We start from the raw sequence: 20,318 nt of genomic DNA, 5'->3' as shown, positions 1-20,318 counted from the left end.
GAGCTTGGCACTGGATATGGGCTTGGCACTGGAAAGCTGTATGGAGACACTCGGCTCTCCTGCGCTACTTGGTTTCATGGAGGTGCTGCTCACTTGAGATCTCGGGTATAGAGGAGGCATCAGCAAACATCTACACTGAAATTATACAGGGATGCAGCTCTTGGGAACTGAGGTCACCAGTAAAGATGAGGAAGGCAAGTCTACAAGCGGCTGGGAGAAGCAGCCACACGTCGTCTGTTTGCGGTTCCCAGCTTGTGTAGATGTGGCTGGTCTATGGGGGGATGTCGCTGTCAAGGATTCTGGCTGTGCAGAAAGAGGACCATGACTTGTCGTGTGGGTGAAAAATAAAAAAATTCAAGAAGCTGAACAGCTCTTGAGCAAGTCGGCAAGTCGGCACAGGAAGCCGTGGAACGTGGACGACTAAACAGAAAAGGAAACACTTACTGGATTATGCGGAGCCGTTGATTTTACTCATCGCCTCTCCTGTCTGCGGCGGGAACGCGAGTGGGAGCATGTCTCAGCATGAGCCAACAGCGGTGCCACTCTCATGGGAGGAGGCCCCCCGGGGGCTCCCATCGCACGCTGAACACTCCAGCCTCCTTTGGCACCGATACGCATCCGATACGCTCCGGGTTTACAGGGAGTTCACCGTGCGCCATGACTATTACAGGCAGCGTATCACAGACTGAATGCACAGCACTGACAGCTAGAGCCACATTCACCTGGGCAGGGCCCCCCTTGCTATATCCTACAATGGTGTAGCCGTTGATTGGGGGGGCTGCGGGTGGTGACGATAACATTTGAGGCCCCTTTTTTCATGGAGGCCCCTGGGCTTCAGCCTGGGGAAGCCTGTACATTAAAATGCCCCTGCTGACAGGACATCGAGACCCCACATGAACCTCGCTGCTCACACTATATTGCCAACCTCAGCCGTTTCGTCCCCAGCCTATTAGACATAAGTAACAATGCAGTACACACAGTCTTAATTTATACACAACTAATTCAAACTAGGCAGCATTATTTCACGGTCAGGATTTTTCTTTTGGTTCGCTTTTAGTTTCGAGGCTGCTGTATTGATCCTAAAACTGTAACGAAGGCCCTTTGCAATGAGGCATGTCTCAGAAAGAGTGAGCCAAGGACCAGGCAGGCGTCTGGTTGCCTCTCCCGCTTCTCCTGCGCTGCCAGGTGTCAGTGAGGCGCTCATTAAAATGGATTCTCTACGAGCCACACCTGCTCTGGGTAACCTCGGTCGGCCAGCCGTGGACTGGAGGCCTGCGATAAGCCAGGGTTTGTGGGCCCACATCCGGGTCCTTGGTGGCTGACCGGACGATGGCCGTGGTTGTCACAGCAGCATGTCGCCACTCCCCTGCACGTGCGACGCTGGGCATGTGACCGGGTCCTGGCCTGATCCTGTTCGAGTACTGGGGGAGGATCACAGTTTGTTCTCGTTCTGCAGTAATGAAGCATCTCCACATATTTAAGTGATGTAGGCATCATTAATGGGCCTGCTGCGGCTGCTGGTGATGCCAAAGCAGAACCTTTATTAGGCAGTAGCCTGGCTGCTTGAGAATGCCGTCAACATTCATTAATCTAGAAGAGATGCACCTTTCCCTTAGCGGCTGTCATGGATCACTGTACGTCAGTGTTTCCTGATCCGGTCCACAGACGGTCCATGTTTTTGCTCCCTGCCAGGCAGTCCACATTTTTGCTCCCTCCCAGCTGGGAGGGAGCAAAAACATAAACTGCTTGTGGGGCCCCAAGGACTGGCACAGGAAATACTACTGTATCTTGTTACTTAAAGGGTGTAAACTGTATACTAAAATGGAAATCCCCTTTTATGGTCATTGTTAAATTTCTAGGAATTCATTTCTTGAGAGAAGTACAATTCATTTGTCTTGGTACATGCAGAATGAAACTGTGAGAAAGGACACCTGACGAGTGTAAAGGTGAAAAGGCGGCAGGTTCTATGGGGTAAGACCCACTCTGGTGTGCAGTAAGAAATGCTGCTTATGTGGGCAGTGTGATAAATCTGATTAATCTTCAACACTGGATGGAAAAGTCACGCAGCTTTAATATTGTCAATAAAACACTGGAAGAATGATCACGTTTTACAGACTGTTTGCAAATATATATTTTTTTTATCCGTGGATCCATTTCGGGATGTTCCTTAGACGCATTACAGAACATCCAAACGCTCTGCAGATGTACTTAGAGCTGCAGGCACTGGCCAGGTTTGTGGATGTCTGAGTGGAAAAATCTTTCGTTTTCACAAACAAGCCTTTTTTTTTTTTATGCAGTAGAGAACCTCCCCAGGGAGATTGTCTCTGTTTAACTGTTTTGAGTTCAATAATATTCTTACAGAATTTAGGTAATTGGTTAAGTTTATTTAGTATTAGCATAAGCTGGGAGAAATGCATGATGGGTAATATGCTAGGCGGCACAGATTCTTAACCAGAAGGTTTCTGCTCTATGTCCCAGGAGACTCCAGCAGCAGCAAACCAGGTATATATCCTGAATTACATCATGCATATGTCATATGTATATATATTTAAACTATAAGCAACATTGCACAAATTGAAAATTTAAATGCCCTGAGGAAACTGGTCTGCGCTTGGGGTCGTCAGCCCTGGGTCACATGCATGAAACATTAGGATGCTGGAGAATTGCTTTGCCTCCCTCTGCCGTGCTACCAAAACACCCGAATGGGGAGGAGGCCGGCGATGAGCTCCTCTCAGCTCTAGGACAGCGTGTAACATGCAGCCAGCAGCCCTCACCCTCGTTCACAGGGAGCTCAGCTCTGTTACGGCGGTGCAAGGCGGAGTGACAGGTGATTCATGTTGTGGCTTAAGAAAAGAGGAATTTTACCGGAAGCTGATCTCAAAAACAGAACGAAAAAGGAGCCGCAAGGAGGTCTGACAAACACAGGTGATTAAACTAGAACTAAACAGGATTTAACCAAGAAAGGGGAAAACTAACATTAAACAGGTTCAGGGGAAAAAAAAACATGCAAGGAAGACACACAGGAACCAAGCAGGAAGCACGATGACCGCTGGGTAGCATAGTGAGGGCCGGCACTTAAATGCATAGGTAACAAGGGCCATATGAGGGGCAGGTGCGGATCACAACAATTAACTAACCACTAGGGCTGGAAACCACAACGCACAGGTGAGGCTCATTAAGAAATACTAAGGGTTTAAACAATAGGAGATACCAGGATTACACGACTTACAAAACTGGGGCACAAGCAGGAATAAACCAGAAGAACGAAAGCTAGGAGCCACGCAGAAACGAGTAAATGAACAAGGTATATAAAACAAGGTCTAGGGTACAAGAACACAAAAAATATGCATCTATGATAGATGTTTAGTTAGCAAATGCCTGACTAAGCAGGGGAACACACTAGGAACAGAACAGAACTGGAAATCAATGGGAGATGGGATGGCCAGTGACCCCTGCTGGGCAAATGGGGGCAGTCCTGACAAGCAGCACCTCCCGAGTCTCCATCACAGCGAAGTGCTGGTACACCAGTGTGCTGGACCAGTGTTTTATACCTTGCCATCTACCTTAGCGGCCATCAAAATGGGCTTTTATCTTTAATAACATGAATACACCTCTTGTCATCTTCTTTGGAGATTATAGATAGGGGAATATTTGAAATTCCTTGGGGTAGTAATTTCCAGCCTGTCAGATGTTCAGCGTGCAGAGCCGACTCATTCCAGCCCCTCTCCCTTCTCCTTGTACTATTTAATGAGGTATTTACTGCAGGACTCACATGATCGTGGTCTAAACTGGCCAGAAGCAGTGAGTGAACTTATCGACCAGCAGGTTTGTGCTATGACACGCTGGTTAACGCTCAGCCGTTTAAATGAGAAGATACAAACCACAGCGATGTAACAGATGTCACCTTAGAGCCACTAATGATCCGTATTGAACTGAACATGGAACGGCTTCATATTAATGAATAATTTGCCCTCATCCACCACACTGGTGTGAAACTGCTTACCTCCATTGGCCTGGCAGTGAGGAAGCCCTTCACTGCATTCCTGAGTGGTTCCTCACCAGATCCCATATGGGCACAGACCAAAGCTACCAGCCACCTTTGTAACAATGACTTCAAGTAGCAGCTTCGAACATATGGCTGAATACTGTTTATTCTCTTGTATCATAGACAGCTATTGACACCCTCTGCCCCAGTTTCTAAGTGAATGTAATATATTGCTATTCACCAGCATTATCAGTTACTAAGAAAGCACATTCTGCCTATAATTATAAATGTCCATAACACAAATGGTCAAACTTTACAGACTAAAGGTGGTTAACATAAGCTTTGCTGAAGAGGATGTTACTATGGAAACAATGCTTTCAGTTTATTTGTTTATTTGCTGCTGTAATCCCTTCTGTCTTATTATAATCTACTCCTTGACAGTTATCACCCTGAAAGCCGTTTTGGCTCTGCAGTATTTTGTTCATATAATCTTAACCATGGCACATACTTACCTGTTAACAGTATATATTGTGATGTATTCTATGAGATGGATAAAATTATTAATGGTCACTATATGGTCCAATATTTCGTTTGTCTCATGAGAAATTAGAGCTCAAATGGGTGAAGGCTGGAACGACCACTTAATGAAATAGTTCTTTTAATTAAATAAGACCTCTGCTCTGTCCTCGATTCATCTCCAGGTGGAGAATGACGTGCTGTGTGAACGATTCAGCGTTATACACAATTAGTTGTATGAACCTGTAGGAAAATATGAGATGGAAGGTCTGTGCGTTTCGCTACGGGCAACCTCCCGTCACTATGTGTGACTCGGCCAGAGGGGTCCCTGTCTGTCGTATGGCTGAATAGACCCATGGAGCCATGCAGTGTCCATTAATTGTCCTACAGCAAAAGACAAGGCAAAGAGAGACAGAGGACGGTCAAATGTGCTTGGTGACAACACAACGCAGAACTACAGGACTGTCACAGAACGTCATCTACCATCCCGCCTCTATAAGTCAATTAAACTTGATCCTAATTGTTCATGATTTAAATCCAATACCCCCATTACCCGAAATGCCTTTATCTGTGTAAGCAGGTAGTAATTAGGAAGTCCTTGTTTTAAAGATTGCGTCATGTATTATTCATGAACTTGCTAGCCGTATATAGACAGTCCGTATAAACTGTGAGACACAAGATGAATCTGCACCTTTATTGTGCCGGGCATTAAAATTAAAATCACCAGTGTAGTTCATCAATTCTCTTAATGTGCTGCGAAATCTGTTCTGCTCTGCTTGTCCGAAAAGAGCTAGTAGTCAATACAATTTTTAATGGGTTTTTAAAGCAGGGAAACAGCGTACTAATAATGTAGTAAAAACTCCTTAATGGTCGCAAAGGTGTGATGATTTTGTATAATTGAAATACAGATTTTTACGTTTTAGATGCTTCTTACCGACGGCGTACAAAGATATACCTCAAGTATTCAGTCAAAAGTCGTTATCACTGACAGTCTGATCTTCCTGTACATGTTCAGAATATTTGTTGTGTGTTTATTCATGTAGGAAATGACTTTTAATGCCAGTTCTTCAGAGCAGGAATTACAACTGCTCTCTGCACAATTATACCCAACAAGAATGATAAACACTGTGTGACTGATGCACTTTCCATTCGCTCTGAATGAAACTGCACTGTTTCGTAAGTTGCAGTATGGACCCGTAGTCTGTACGTCTTTAAATGAATGTTAACTTCATGGTTTCCTTACTGGATGGACTGTCAAGATTAAGCAGGGTGACACTTTGGAGGGATACTGTGTGATCAAGGGAGAAAGAAAATTGTCGAACACCTACATGACAAAATTAGATATAGACGTATACTGTATGTATATAGCCTATACACATCCGTTGATAAGTGTGTATACTTGAAGACTGAGTAATTCAAATTGAAGCTTTTTTTCCTGTTTATTTAACAATGTTGCTGCTATGTGATTTTCGAATCTATTCAAAATGAAATTCAAATGCCTTCATTAATTGGCTCTGTGCGTAATTGGCGTCCACTCATAAAACTGAATGTACGGGTCTCCAGATAGACTAAATACATGCAAATACCATACATGGTACCTAGTTATTTTATTTTTAAAATTGTAAGGGAGCGTTAAAAATCGACACAGAACCGAGAATAAGTGCGGCGCTGCGGTACCGTATACTTGTAGTGAATTCCAGCAAAACGTTGCAAGCCAGCGAAGCGGCACTATAAGCAATGAACTGCGGTTTGTAGATGAGGACAGGCTTGAGGGGACACCGCGTTCTCAGACCTGTCAGCTTTGCTTGGGGATTCTCACTTGAACAAGTTTGTCTTATGAATTGGCCTTTGTGAAACATGAATATTTAAATGAAAACTGTGCTTCTGTATAGAAATCCTGTTATATTTGTGGATTCGTCCACAAAAACATACGTTAACTGTCTTGGGTTCAGGTGGTTTTATATATATATTATATATATATATATAATTTTTTTTTATTTAAAAAATAAATAATGCCATCATTTCAGCTAAAGAACTGCGTTTACCTGGTACGGGCCATTTATAGCTTAATTAGTTGCATATATACAGTTAGAGAGATAGACAGGTACTTTAATAATAGCCGGAGGGAAATTCAGGAATCTTATTCCTTTCTACAGTGTCTCCTCAAAAAACATCGCGGTTTAATCCAAATTGCAAAAAGGGTCAAATTTTTCCCATCTTGCTAATGATCTAATGGAGCTGAATGACTGTCAGAGTTACACATGCACCGAGGCATCGGGGCTTGGTGGCGGCGAGGTGCGCTGCTGTCCCGGGAGCGACGCGCACTGCGGTTTGTCTCGCCTTCGGCGCTGAAGCCTTTCTCAACATCCTCACTGGATAAGAGAAAGCGGAGGCAGTTTGATAATAACTAAATAATGGTAGTTTGTGCAGATGCAAATACAACATATATACTCCTTCATATCATAAGTGTCACAGCAAGACACTCGGTGATCTCCGAATGTCTAACATAGGGTGTAAAACAGAATCTGAGCCAAGAGTGCTGGTGTGCTGCAAATCAGAGATGACAGGACCTCCAGCGCAAGTACCGTCGCCAGACGTCGTGAGAAATTACTTTCGTTGCACGGTGTCTGTCTAGCACTTGGGGCAAGCATGCAAGGAAGACTGCCTTTCCCGCTCGGATGAACCACACGAAGTACGGCGCACATATACAAGAGAGCATTTGCCTGGATTTCACTGGAATTGGGGTTTGTGCCGCCCATAGGCTCCCCCCGGGTACGCAGCAGAGCTTGCTTGGGATCTGGGCTGGAGAGCTCCATGCATCCACAAAGGTAAGACGGTGAGTCATTAGATGACATTGATCCAGGTTCCTCACAATGCTAGCCTACTCAACATTAAATATTAACAGTATTTTCATATGGAAGTAACTGATGCAATTTACTCATTTTATTATTGGGGGAAATACGGCTGCACATTCGTTCTTCGTGCAGTAACTAAAAATCCAGTAACTCAACCGGGAACCTGCTTTTGTTGTAAAAAGATAATTAGTTATCCTATAAAATTACTGTTGCATGGCGTATTAGATTGAGTGAATGCAGATGAACGCGTCCAACTGAGCATGCAGATAAACGGAAGACATTATTAAAGATAAAATGAATTGCTTTGATTGCGCTTTTGCAAATTTTAATATGGAAAATCCCCAAAGCGTAGGTCTGGAATTGGAATGCTTGGTGTTTATTGGGTTTTAAGAGACCCGGGCTGGAATAAAATATAATGATTTATTTCAGGGAATGTAAGTGAAACAGTTTCATTCAGCACTGTAGAGTGACTGTTCTCACTTTGGTTACTTCTGACGAATCTTCATTTAGGTTATTTCATATTAGAACTCTAAGCTTGTTTTCAGTTGTGCTAATTGCAAAAGTGGTGGAGGTAATTAACCGTGCCAGTTTAATATAAGCGTTAATAATGCGAGTTTCGCAGGTCACGTGCAGCCTAGAAAGCTAGAAAGTCCCTGTTTCTGTAATTACGCGTTAATTCCTGGGAGGTATAATTGATCCTTCAGAATTACCCAACGTGCCGAGTAACCTGTATGTTTATCACGTGTGTTTGTCGTGATTTCCAGATGCGTATGTTCATAACAGTGGACATAAAAGCGCCGCCTGTCGGAGAGTTACTATAATTATTATATTACTCAGCGTTTAATATGGGGGTGTCTTACTGTGTCGGCTTGTACGGTACCAGTGACATAAGCAAAATTAAAATGAAGGGCACTCGATTATACTACATATATGCTATTGCTGTTCTTAACATTTTTTCGCATGCTACATGTGCACCATGGAAAGTGAAGGCCCTGAATGGTACCTGGAACCTCAGGAGTAATGATGTGGTCCTTTATAGAGTGTGGGCACTGTTACAGTGAGTCTGGGTTGTGTTGTGATCTTGGCAGGACAAATTATTCGGGAAACGGGACTCAAGTTCATGGACCTTGCAGCTGTCATATTGTTTCATGCTAGGGTTCTGGTACTCTCGGGTGTAAAAAAAAGCGTTGCTTTAATGAATGCAACATAGATATAGGCTTCTGTTAGTCATAGCATACAATTGATTTTGAACTGCAACCAGTAAACTGGTAAATATTCCGCCAAATATCTATGCAGAGTATAAGACGTGATTTCTCTGTCTTAAAACTATTTTAAATATTTCTGCCATATGAAGACATGCTTCATAAAAATATAATAGTAAATAGTTAAGTTAATAGTGAAGGTATGTCCTGTGTAATTTGAGATGGGGAAAGGTGCATTTTAATAACCTGTTACTTATTTAGTTACCCCCCCTGGGCAATCCATATGAACCGGTATAACAGAAGGTCTGTATAATAAGTTGGCTGAAATCTTGGCAAAGTGAGCCGTGGCGAGATCTCTCGGTATATAAAAGTATGAAACGTGGACGTTTGCACTGGTAAAACAAAGTGCTGTGAAGACTCTGTAGGCTATTTTTTAAGCAAGTGCCCCTCAGATGAAACAGTCAAAACATAGATATTTTACTGTTTGAAAAACGGGTCTATATAACCGGCCTCGTGTGTAATATCGAAAATGCACTTTTCCATACGCAAAGTCGGGATGAAACGTGAAACCTGGCCGGGTGGGGTGCGGTGGAGGGTAAAAGGCTGGGATTCTCACCGGAGGATTGTGGGCTGCGCCTCCCAAACAGCCCCGGTAAGGGACGTTTCGCAATTTTTTTTTTCTCCGAAAGTTGAACTCCCTCACCCTGATCTGAGAAGGAGAGCTTCATACACTAACACGAGGTTAGGTGCTGGCACTGGAAAAAAATGCACTCATGCAGGTGCTTTAAAGCCTCCGTGATTTTTTGCAGTGGAAATAACACAAGGGATTGCCACCGTTTTCGTTGATCTAATCAGGGAGAGGAAACGAGGGCCACCCCGAGCTGGATGGATGGTTATGGGGAAAGGAGCAAGACCTTCACTGCGGGCAGTCTCGCAGTTCGCCGTACTGCTCATGTACATCTGCCCTTCAGGTAAGGTAAAAGTTTTCATTTCCTTAATGATTAATGGATTTCGTCAAAGGTAAATTCCAGTATAATATATACCAGTTTTAAGTGTCTGCTGTCTTCCCTGCGAATCTCCATTATCTCTCTGAGTTTACTTAGTCGGATGGGAGGACTGGAGGGAATTTCTGTGGAGAATTATTTACGTTTAACAGGTTTGTGTTTAATATATTAATAATACTTTTTATGCACGTAAACGGAAGCTGTCATCCAGGAGGGTTGTAATTGTGAACATTAACTAAAATAACGTTGTATCGATTTTTCATCTTTAACCAGTAGAGGTGAGGCCAGCCGTGATATTGTGCTGAAGGCACATTTCAGCAGACCGTCTTGCTGTAACATTTATGAATGATTTTCTGTTTGTACTGTTAGTGGCACCAGCAAGTGTAAAGGTCAGCTTGATGTAATCTTCTATTATTATTATTATTATTATTATTACTATTATTATTATTACAACATATTTATACGGCGCTTTTCTAAACCTCTGAAGAAATTGTGATGGAGAGATGAAGATAATAGGTTCGCAACACGCGTTAGCGCCTTTCAGATCAAGTTAGAGCTAAAAACTGAGTTCAAAGGATCTGTGTGGATACGAAGCGAAAACACCCAATGGTACAACAGGGGTGATGAATTGCTCCGTTATTTAAAGTCAGGCTCTTATTACACCTCCAGTCAGCCTTGAGTTACAGATGGAGATTTCGGCTGTTGGCTTAAACAGCGCTATCCAGCCTTGTCCCCAAATTAATGGTGCAAGATATTGCAGAGCATTGTGGGTAATACGGCGAGAATTTATTACAGCATGACAATGTGTTAAAAAGATGGGATTCTTCGTGTCAGCAGAAAACGTTATTGATTTTAATGCATTTTAGCAGTGCGCTGGGAAATTTCTGCTGTTAATTGGGTTTTTAACCGACTTGACTCCGCTGTTAGCTACAAACTGTAGTGGCCAGATTAATACCTTCTGTCCACTTTGGTTAACAGCATAGGGAAGCATTGCTAGAATGTCTCTGGTTATACTGATTAGGGAAGTAAAGGGGAATGGGAGTGTGGGTCTTTAAGGAGGCTGTCAGGGTCTGCCTGACGTGTGCCTGCCTCAAAACACGCGATCTGTCTTTATTGTCATATATGCAATGAAACTCAGTACTTCACTTAATCTGTTTATACTGGTTTAATTTATTGCTGTCCTGATGCCTTAAATAAAAAATACACTGCTGCTATTCTTAAAATGAAGGCAGATGGATATGCTAATACATACCATATGCTGTCATCAAAAAAGTACCAATTTCTACCTTTGAGGATACAATTACTTGTCACGGAGGCTGTACCCTTAAGGGTCTGTCATTTGTTCCCTAACTGTCGGTAAAAGGACTGTGAGGAACATTTGTGTGCCATTGGGGGTACATTAATGCTGTTTGTACCTTGGGGAAGAAATCTGTACCAGGACTATACATAATCACACATGCATACATCCATTATTCCTTTTGTTGTCGGCTATTGCTGTTCCTCCACGTTCTCACTTCCTGTTTCCCTGTGCAGACCTCATCCCCCAGCAGATCTGCAGTTTCCTCCCTTCACATGTGTTTCCCTCCACAGTGAGCCTGCAGTGTAAGATCCTGAGGTGCAACTCGGAGTTCTGGGCCTCAGCCGCCAGCTCTGGGCCCGGGGAGTTCTGCGTGGCGCTGAGGGCGTATGACGCATGTGTGCGGCGCACGGCACGTGCCTGCCGCGGTGACCTGACTTACCACTCCGCGCAGCACGGCGTCGAGGACCTGATGGGACAGCACAACTGCTCCCGAGAGGCAGCCCCGCCCCCTTCTCGTGCCCGCACCCCGGCCCCGCCCCCTCTGCCATCCCCTGACAGCCAGGAACGCTCGGATGGCCCAGAGGTGTGTCACTACGAGCGCAGCCTCCTGCTCCACGGGGCACCACCCAACTACACGCACTGTGGCTTCTTCGGGGACCCGCACCTACGCACCTTCAGCGATGACTTCCACACCTGCAGGGTGGAGGGGGCGTGGCCTCTCATCCACAACAAGTACCTCTCCGTCCAGGTGACCAACACACCTGTGCTGCCTGGGGCTGTTGCTACGGCCACCAGTAAGGTGAGGAGGTATTGCTGTCAGATGCTGCGCACCTAAGTCACCCAACCCCACTCACTAACTGTTTTCACTCCTAACGTACATTTATAAAGCTATAAATCATCAGCTTCCATGTTTCAGGGACCTCCAGAAGAGGTCTGTGGACGAGGAGCTCGGCTCTCTGCCCTACTCTCTGTCTGTAGCCGTCACTGTGGGCTCTGCAGGGGACAAAACCTTTCATTAGGAGGGTCTGACGCGGCAAACTACCAGCTCCAGGTTTTATAAGAACTGAGCACATGATTAGTCCATCAATACCAGTCACAGATTCTGGTCCTGTTTGCCTAGTCTGTTATTGCTCTTTGCAACATGGCTCCATTTTTCCTAGCACTGCCCATTAGATTTTGAGTAGCGATGCCTGTGATTATGGTTTATAGGGACATGAACGAATAGAGAGAACAAAGAAAGATTTTAAATGTCTGTGGGGTCCAAAGCAGAGACATGCCTGTTGAGGTCTTCAAAGAAAGATGTTTTATTTCAAATAAATGCATTCAAATCATTTAAACAAACACGCATACTAATAGTTACACTTCCCTCTTCAAACAGCTAACCATCATATTCAAGAACTTCCAGGAATGTGTAGAGCAGAAGATGTACCACGCTGAAACGGACGAGCTTCCAGCAGCATTTGCAGACGGCTCCAAGAACGGAGGTGACCAGCATGGGGCCAGCGCTTTGGCCATTCTGGAGAAAGTTCCGGGTCAACACGTGGAGATCCAGGCCCGGTACATCGGCACCACCATTGTGGTCCGACAGGTAGGCCGCTACCTGACGTTCGCCGTGCGGATGCCAAAGGAGGTGGTGAACTCCCTGGAGGAGAGGGACGAGCAGGATCTGTACCTCTGCCGGGACGGCTGCCCGCTCAGCCAGCGCATCGGCTTCGGTGCCTCTGCGGTCCCGGCTGACGATGGCCACGCCCCCACCAGCAAAACGGGCTTCACCTACTCGTCAGCCACAGCCACGTGCAAGGAGCGCCTCCCTGTCGAAGATCTCTACTTCCAGTCCTGCGTCTTCGACCTCCTCACTTCTGGAGACGTCAGTTTCACTATGGCGGCTTATTACGCTCTCGAGGACGCGAAAGCGCTCCATTCGGACAAAAGCAAACATCATATCTTTGAAGCCGTGTGGAAAGCAGGCAGCTCTGCACCGGCAACGCATGCCTGCTATTCACTTGTCGGCTCTGTCGGCCTCCTGTTGTTTGTCCTGTGGATCCAGGGCTGACCCACGAACCCATAGTCACTCACCTCCATCGCCCTTCATATGGCCTCCAGTGGGCCGAACCTGCAGAAGATCCCTCTTACTCTGCTGGTATAGCGTCATTCAGTCATTTCTGGAGGCTTCAGGCACAGCCCTACCGACCAGCTCATCAGACCATCTATCAGTGAATTGTCATTTCAGAGCCACACGTGACCTTCAGCCGAAGTTCTGGAGAACTTCATCTACTAGTAGTCTGTGTCGCATTACCATTTTTTCCTACAGAACCACCGCCCTGGTGTGGGTCTCCAGAGGAATGAGGAGATGCCGCAGACATGTCCTGCGATGTCATCCCATTCAGAGAAGGAAAGCACCTATATGTCTGTAGACAGCATGTTTCTAGCAAGCAGCTGGGATCAGGGAAACCCTGCAGAAAAACTCCGGGTTTCAAAAATTCAGCTTTTCTGAGTCATTAATATTTTGTGTGTGCTGTGACTCAATAATGTTGTTACAATTATTATTTATTAAATGGGACAGTGAATTCTCTGTTCACATTACAGAAAGAAGCAGGGTATACAAGTATGTAATATGACAAGTCAGAAGTGGTTTAATGTGCAGGACTATTTATATCTAATTACTATGAGTGATGAACAACAGTATCGTTTTAGACCCAGATGTCCTGTGTCTAAAATAAGAAGTGTATTTAATTCCTAGATGAAAATGTTTCTTTGCTAATGTCTTCTGAGTGTAACTACACCCACAAGCTCTCTGCTCTGATACTGTATTACCTTCAACGTCTGTCTCACTTGTGGCGACAGACACATGTCTGTCTCACTGTAGATGAATGTTTTAAAAATCTGGGGATGTGGCTGTTCAGAGACGTGGTTCAGTCCCCTTGCTCAGTGCTAGATTGAGGCTGCTCTCTGCCCCTGAGCTGAAGATACTAGTACGGCCAGATTGTTAAATGTGAAGAGCAGAACGGGACTGTGAATCTGCGGATCCGCCCGTGCTGTTGGACTCGCTGGGGATCGTGTGTCTCTCTCTGGACCACTGGATTACTGGGGTAAAAGCTTCTCAAGAGAAGATCTGTTTCCAGATAACTAAGCCAGGGCTTGAGGGAGGTGGACTGTTGGCTTTGGGTTTGGCCTAAATGGACATTCTGATGCTGCAGGTAACCTAAAGGGACCATGAATTGTGAGAGATGGAAGTTCTCTGATTTTAATGGTGGTAGTTAATTTCACACTCTGGAGAGCTGCCCCTTCGACACATTATTCCTAATTTCTTGAAGACCATTCTGTGCCATGGGAATGGAGGAGGAGACGTGCAGAGGTGCAGATAAGGTGTTAAAAGGTGTGGACTCTTGTTTATGTGTCATGATGTCAGTCTTCTCCATGACTGGAGACACACAAGGCTGATTTCAGCAGCTTTTACTAAGAGAAATGCACTGAAGGTCATTTGAGCTGCGTTGCTGATCCTGGACTTTATTTTTTTTCCTGGCCAATATCTCTCTTCCCATCAAAGCTGCCCAAGCGGATTCCTGGAGAACAAGAAGCACTTGTACGCGAGAACCACTTTACATAACTTACAGCAACTCAAAAAAAAAAAAAGGAAAGAAAAAAAAAAAGAGTCGGACGGCGTCTCGTCAATTGATGAGGAGCGCGGCGAGAGCACGGAGCAGGCCTGCTGGCCAAGGTTAGGGAAAGTTAGTCCAACACGACTAACCGTGAACCTGCTTTGCTGCGATAATGCACTGTCCGCAAATATCCTTATAAAATGTGCGGTTGTACAAAAGGCCAAGAACAATGAATTATTGTCAGGCTGTTCTTTTTGGGGTTTTGTATGAGGGGTGAGCAGGTAAGTATTATTTTTTATTTAAGTACGATTTGCGAAAATATGAATGTTGCAGACCTGCATGGTGCCAGAAAGACCGTTCCAAGATTCTGGGTAGTGCACTATAATAGTGATGTGCTCCTGTCAGCCGTGCTTTGGCTGACTGTGGCGTGAGGGTCAGGAGATCGTAACAACCTCCCTGCCTGGGACTGGAAGGACAGATGAGGCCACATGCAGACGTTTGTCTCTCACCGAACAGTGAACACAGAATGGAAAACCCGTGCGCTGCGAGTCGCTCTTAAACTACAAACGCACTTTATGTTTCGCTAGGAAAAGAGGATTAAGAAGAACCAGATCAGAAGATGTTTGGATTGTAACACCAGATAATACTGTACATTATTTATTGTGAAACTGTATTTTATGCTGACAGTATGTGACATAGTATGATATGCCAGTTGTCTTGAAATCTTAAACCCTCCAGCTATGTTGTTGCATATCAAATATTAAAGAGTGATCAGTAAAGAGAGTGAATTTTATACTGTAAGCTGTGAAAATTCAGTATTGATTTAAAAGGTCAACTGGTCGGTGTTCTTTAGCTGTTTATAGGGAAAAAACGTTGATTGCCATATAACATAGTTTGCACACACTGGACTCATTTATGTTTGTGGATTTTTCCTGTAAGCTGTTGTATTTCAGCATTGAGTGTCCATTCATGTAATCACACGTGGGAACTTTGACATGTATATGAAATTTGTAGATTAAAAAATGTCTCAGACACAAAGCTGATACTGTTTAGGTAATCAGTGTCATCTGAAGTTGTAATGGCTGTTTAATACTTTAAATGTTTAACATAAAAAAGCAATTTTTTGGGGGGGAAAATAACCATTTGTGATAGGAATATATAATCACTCTGTACAGTCTGGTTTTGTTTTTACGTCTTATTGTGGAAAGATTTAACTAGAAGGAGTAAAGATTGTCACACAGTTGTGAAACGGTCTTTTTCTTTATATAATACTGTCTGTATGTAAATGTTACGCTACAGAATTTACAGGTGGATGTATAAATACCAGAGGCCATTAATGAATTAAGTCAATATCACAAGTAAGTCCTGATGAGTCTCCAAAACAAGGAGTATTTTACTATTCAGTGTTATGTGCCAGTGGTTAGGTTACAGGGAGTTAGTTGTCAGCGAACGTGATAGTAACAGCGGTTTCGTTAGTATTACTCTAAAAAAAATATATGGTGTGGACAATACGCCATCTAGTGGCCCCAATTTATAATTACCACTCTCCATTGAAATTGAACATTGCTACTTTTGTTTTGTATAAAACAATACAGAAGCTGTACCGTACAGCTGATCGTATGTGGGATCGTCATTTGCAAAATTTAAAAGTAAACATGCTTTTGGTGTTCATTATGGAATATCTCCCCAAAAGCTTTTAAAAACTACTGAGCACACAACTAAATATCACCCGGTTTGCACTGGTTTACCGGTTACGTTGATTCATCGTAAATGAATGAGATGAATTTAATTATACCGTAATCTGCGGATCAGAATGAGACAAGAACCATCATAAGACGCACGACCACTTTAGTTCTGCTCCATGAGTACTGCTCGGTTTTAAGACATAAATCATTACAGTATGAAGCATTACAATAAACATAACGACATGTCATATATTGGTTTATATCCTTATATGTATAGGAAACAGCCCAGAGCTGTTTCATCCGTTTCTTCCCCAGTAACGCAGCGTCGGCGGCTTCGTCCTTTTTAAATCCCCGTTTATCCTCAGCACACCCGGACCCGGCGCTGCAGGTCCGGCTTTAGCTGGATTAGCGCGTCCTATTATTAACTATCCATCGAAATAAAGCCACTGGGGAGGGGAGATTGCACCAGGGAGGATCGCGGAGAGAGCTGATGAAAACCCGGAGCGGACTCCAGATTGTGATGCGACTCGTTAATATTTAAAGTCGCCTTAGACCGAGTCACCGTTTCAGGTACATGAGAAATTACTTAGGGACCCATCGGCGGGGATTTAACAGCTGCTCGCGTGTGCTGTACGGTGGATTGTCAGTTACCATTTAAACCCTAATCGTATTGCGAATTTAGCAAAATGGTCGCCATATAGGTTATAACCTCCGCAAAGCGAATCGACGGTAAGGGCATCCAAAATGCCGGTCCCGCTTCGCGTCTGCTTGGCTATTGCGTTAGCTGTGGCTGCGCATGGGGAGCTGCGCACCATGCCGGCCCCGAGCTTACGGCCGAACCGGACAGCGAGCATCCCGGAGCCGCAGCGGCCGCGGAACGGCACGCTGAGCGTCGGAGCGCACGTCCCCCCCTTCCTCGGCGAACTGGCCACCCTTAGGGCTTTCGGCGTCATCATCTGCGTCTCCGCCGTCCTCCTGATCACCTGCCTGGTCGCCAAGGTTTACAGGTAACAGCACGGCCGGATCTTTATTTGCACTTATTTCATCAGGGACGCGCATAACTGGCACTCAAGTACGCACTGACCGCATAATCGATGCGCGCGGCGATTCCCAGTCGTGGCAGCGCGAATGCACGTAAAATAAATACGCATTCACGCTGTTAAGACAAGAAATTAACGCGTATTTTAACCCTTGTACGGCGAAATAATTACAAATTAGCCACGTAAAGGTTAAGTTGCGTGATAATTTTATGTGCATCCCTATGTATAATGTCCGTGCTCATCGGCATCATTTTCCAGGTGAGGGGCGCAGGGGCAGCGCGTCCGGCAGGTGTAGCTCCTCTGCTGCATGTCCATATTGTCCTGTTTAATATCAAGAATCTAGTTTAGTGATATTTTAGTTTTGTTTTATTTAGTAAATAAAAATGGACGCGATATGTATAATAGAGGAGTATTTTTGGTAAGACAAATTATGGAAGGTATTGGATACTCTTTATCGTTTTAAAAGAGGGGATTTCAATAGGGTAGGTAGCATCGGAACAATTTCACAAAATGGAGGGTTTACTGGTTTTAAATATTGGATTACAAATATCCTTATACTTCAGAACGATATTGACTGGGCTGCCAATTCTCACGCATCTGGCGTGACAGTCAAGCTTTCGGACTCTAACGGTCGCGCAAGAAATCTTCCGGCAAATTTATATTATGACGTTATAAACCTGAAATTACCTGCATCAAAAGTGATCGGGTAGTTTGCAAACCCTAAAGACTATTTACAAGGTAATAAAACTGTCACATAGGTGTAAATGCCTGTCTGGAATCGAAAATCTTACGCCAGCCAGCTGACCAAACTTGACAGCCCTGTATTGAAGTGAAATTGTGTGGATGCTTCCTTTTCTCTGAAGGTCTGGGAGGAAGGTGGGGAAAACACGACGGTACGACATCATCACCACGCCGGCGGAGCGTATCGAGATGGCGCCTTTAAATGAGGAGAACGAAGATGAGGAGGACTCGACCCTCTTCGATATTAAGTACAGGTGTGCCACTCTCCCCGACCTCCATCATATCTCTAATGCGAAGCTGCATTGCTCAGTCTCTTTTCATAGGTCCATTGCTGCTCAAATGACCTTTTCTAACATGTTGTCATTTTCCACCGGGAGGCGCTACAATTTGGTTCCCTGTCCATTTTTAAACGTGGGGGAAATTTTCATAATGTGTCTTTGGATGATCAGATGCAATGTCAATAAAAGTGGCTTCGGGAGAGTAATCGAAACGTGGGAAGTCCAGGTTGTTCACGCAATGAGAAATACTTAAAGCGAAAAGGTTCCTTGTTATACTGGAGTGGTTGTCCTGCTCTTGAGGTGGTAACTACACATATGAGGCTGAAGTTGGAGATTTTCCACCTGGAAGAGCAAATTAGGTCTGTGGGTGGTCTGTTGGTAGTATTGTACTTTTTAAAGAGTGCTCACGTATTGAAAGGTAAATTGATTTTGATCATGCTTTTACACTAATTAGAATACAGGCAGTGCTGTGTAGACTCATAGAAATCTTGGTAGATTTTCTGCATCTCAGTATTGAATGACTAGCGCATAGGCGCAACCCGTAATACTTAAACCCAGCTTAATAGGTGTACATTTTCTATTATAGATTCATCATTAGCTCATTATTCTGCTCTCCAATTACAACAATGGCCCTATAATTAAACTGCCCCCACAGGTTGAAGCATAACTTATTGTGCTGTAGATCAGTGCTGTAGATGTTAATAAAGGTTCTTTTCAGTCAAGCTTTTTTTCATTTTTAGTCTAATCATCACAGAGAACTCAAATATGTAAAATTCTTTATGTTCAGAGATATAAATCTTAGCTTGTGTAAGTGTATGTCTACCTCTCTGTCACTAAAGCGGTCTTCTCCTTTACAGTTTGCAGTGCTCTACTGATTTGATTTTTCTCTCCCCCCTGCCAGGTGAAGACCACCGTAACCCAGTCTATGTACAGTTACACGACTGTTTCTGCAGGGATTGTAAAAAAGAAAAGGACAATCAGTTTGTTCAGTTTACTCACTCCCTTTACCTCTCATTCTAATCTGAACCACTAGACTACTGGAGACATCTCTCTGATCTTCAGAAGAATCATTATATTTTCTTGCATAGATAATGCGGTTCTTCCAGCGTCTGAGCTGTTGATATGGGTGATCTACTGGACTTCACATTTGTAGGTCTATCAGTGTGTGCTAGTGGGAGTTTTACTTACAGAGGAGGTATGTGCAAGCAAACTATTGGAGGCGGGAGCAAGACATCTGATTGGTTGGTCCTGCCTCCTTTAGTCGCTCGGACCCACCTCCTCTAAAATCTGATTGGCTATCTCTCCAAGCCAACTATTTTTCATTCTACTCTTATAACATTTTTGTGTAAGTAAATCTCCCAGGAGCTCAGTGTGTGTTGTGTGAAACAGAAGTTCTATCTTAATGCTATCAATCAGTTACTGTTACGCCAGGGTGTTTTAGAGGGAATTTAAGTTTCCCTATGGCCAGAATACTTTGTGTATCAATAACTATGATCTTCAGAAGCCATACTTCTTATTTTCCTCTTATTTTCCATGTAATGTTATCGTGGTTTTATTTTCCTTTACAGCTTCATAACCTAGAAAGACAGATTCTCCAGTTGTTGTGACCCCTTCTAGCTGTATAACATTCTGTAACGTTACTGAGATCCTGTGTTGTAACTAGCCAATGCCACTGGTGCTTTGGGCACCATAGATTCAGGACCTTCTTTCTAGTAAATATCCGCCGCTGTGTCAGCTTAGAAGTATTTTTCTACCAGGACACTGAGTGTTTGCGATGTGCGAAAGCTGCCCATTTTGATTCACAACGTCACGATCTTTACTGGAACATTGGAGTTTAGCATCCTATTTGTAGTTAGTCTGATTTTAAATGTTATCCATAGCCCCTGTGGCTGGTGAAATGTATGCAATACTGTCTCTAACGTAGGAAACCATGTCGTATAACTACAGAACAAACATACATACAGCCTTTTTATTGTATAGATGGTAGTTCCAGGAATGTAGGTGTAAGAGCATTAGGCTAATAAACTCTACAGCTCTGCACTGTGACATGAGTGCTGCTGTCTTGAGGCGTTTCTCATACTTCACTATTCTTATGATCTTTTGTATCCCTTTT

The 20,318-nt window shown here is 44.0% G+C and overlaps 2 protein-coding genes across 4 annotated transcripts; both read left to right on the top strand.

Moving 5' to 3' along the window:
- The first annotated feature begins 6,866 nt into the window (after nt 1–6,866).
- LOC125751551 (repulsive guidance molecule A-like) lies at nt 6,867–15,710 on the top strand. Of its 3 annotated transcripts, none has more exons than XM_049030525.1 (4): nt 6,867–7,329; nt 9,414–9,529; nt 11,153–11,661; nt 12,241–15,710. In XM_049030525.1, the coding sequence occupies exons 1-4, from the start codon at nt 7,316–7,318 to the stop codon at nt 12,913–12,915; spliced, it is 1,314 nt and encodes a 437-aa protein (XP_048886482.1). In that variant the 5' UTR covers nt 6,867–7,315; the 3' UTR covers nt 12,916–15,710. The 3 variants fall into 3 exon arrangements, with proteins under 3 accessions (XP_048886482.1, XP_048886483.1, XP_048886481.1); XM_049030526.1 differs by lacking the exon at nt 6,867–7,329 and adding an exon at nt 8,284–9,210; XM_049030524.1 differs by lacking the exon at nt 6,867–7,329 and adding an exon at nt 8,284–9,299.
- A 555-nt stretch (nt 15,711–16,265) lies between these two features.
- Nucleotides 16,266–20,251, top strand: LOC125751555 (membrane protein FAM174B-like). The gene is made up of 3 exons (XM_049030536.1): nt 16,266–17,153; nt 18,050–18,181; nt 19,107–20,251. Exons 1-3 carry the CDS (start codon nt 16,891–16,893, stop codon nt 19,108–19,110), a joined length of 399 nt encoding a protein of 132 aa, XP_048886493.1. The 5' UTR covers nt 16,266–16,890; the 3' UTR covers nt 19,111–20,251.
- The last annotated feature ends 67 nt before the right edge of the window (nt 20,252–20,318 follow it).

Source organism: Brienomyrus brachyistius, chromosome 11 (assembly GCF_023856365.1).
Source record: "Brienomyrus brachyistius isolate T26 chromosome 11, BBRACH_0.4, whole genome shotgun sequence".
In the NCBI taxonomy this organism is placed as follows: domain Eukaryota; kingdom Metazoa; phylum Chordata; class Actinopteri; order Osteoglossiformes; family Mormyridae; genus Brienomyrus; species Brienomyrus brachyistius.
Note: the sequence above shows the minus strand (reverse complement) of the source record. Positions and strands in the feature narration are given on the sequence as shown.

Bases quoted from the DNA above. Each gene is read 5' to 3' on its own strand.
- LOC125751551 (XM_049030524.1), top strand. From the start codon at position 9,088: ATGCACTTTTCCATACGCAAAGTCGGGATGAAACGTGAAACCTGGCCG. The intron at 9,300-9,413 runs GTTAGGTGCTGG...TGATCTAATCAG, and splicing joins GCTTCATACACTAACACGAG to GGAGAGGAAACGAGGGCCAC. The intron at 9,530-11,152 runs GTAAGGTAAAAG...TTCCCTCCACAG, and splicing joins CATGTACATCTGCCCTTCAG to TGAGCCTGCAGTGTAAGATC.
- LOC125751555 (XM_049030536.1), top strand. From the start codon at position 16,891: ATGCCGGTCCCGCTTCGCGTCTGCTTGGCTATTGCGTTAGCTGTGGCT. The intron at 17,154-18,049 runs GTAACAGCACGG...TTTTCTCTGAAG, and splicing joins CTGGTCGCCAAGGTTTACAG to GTCTGGGAGGAAGGTGGGGA.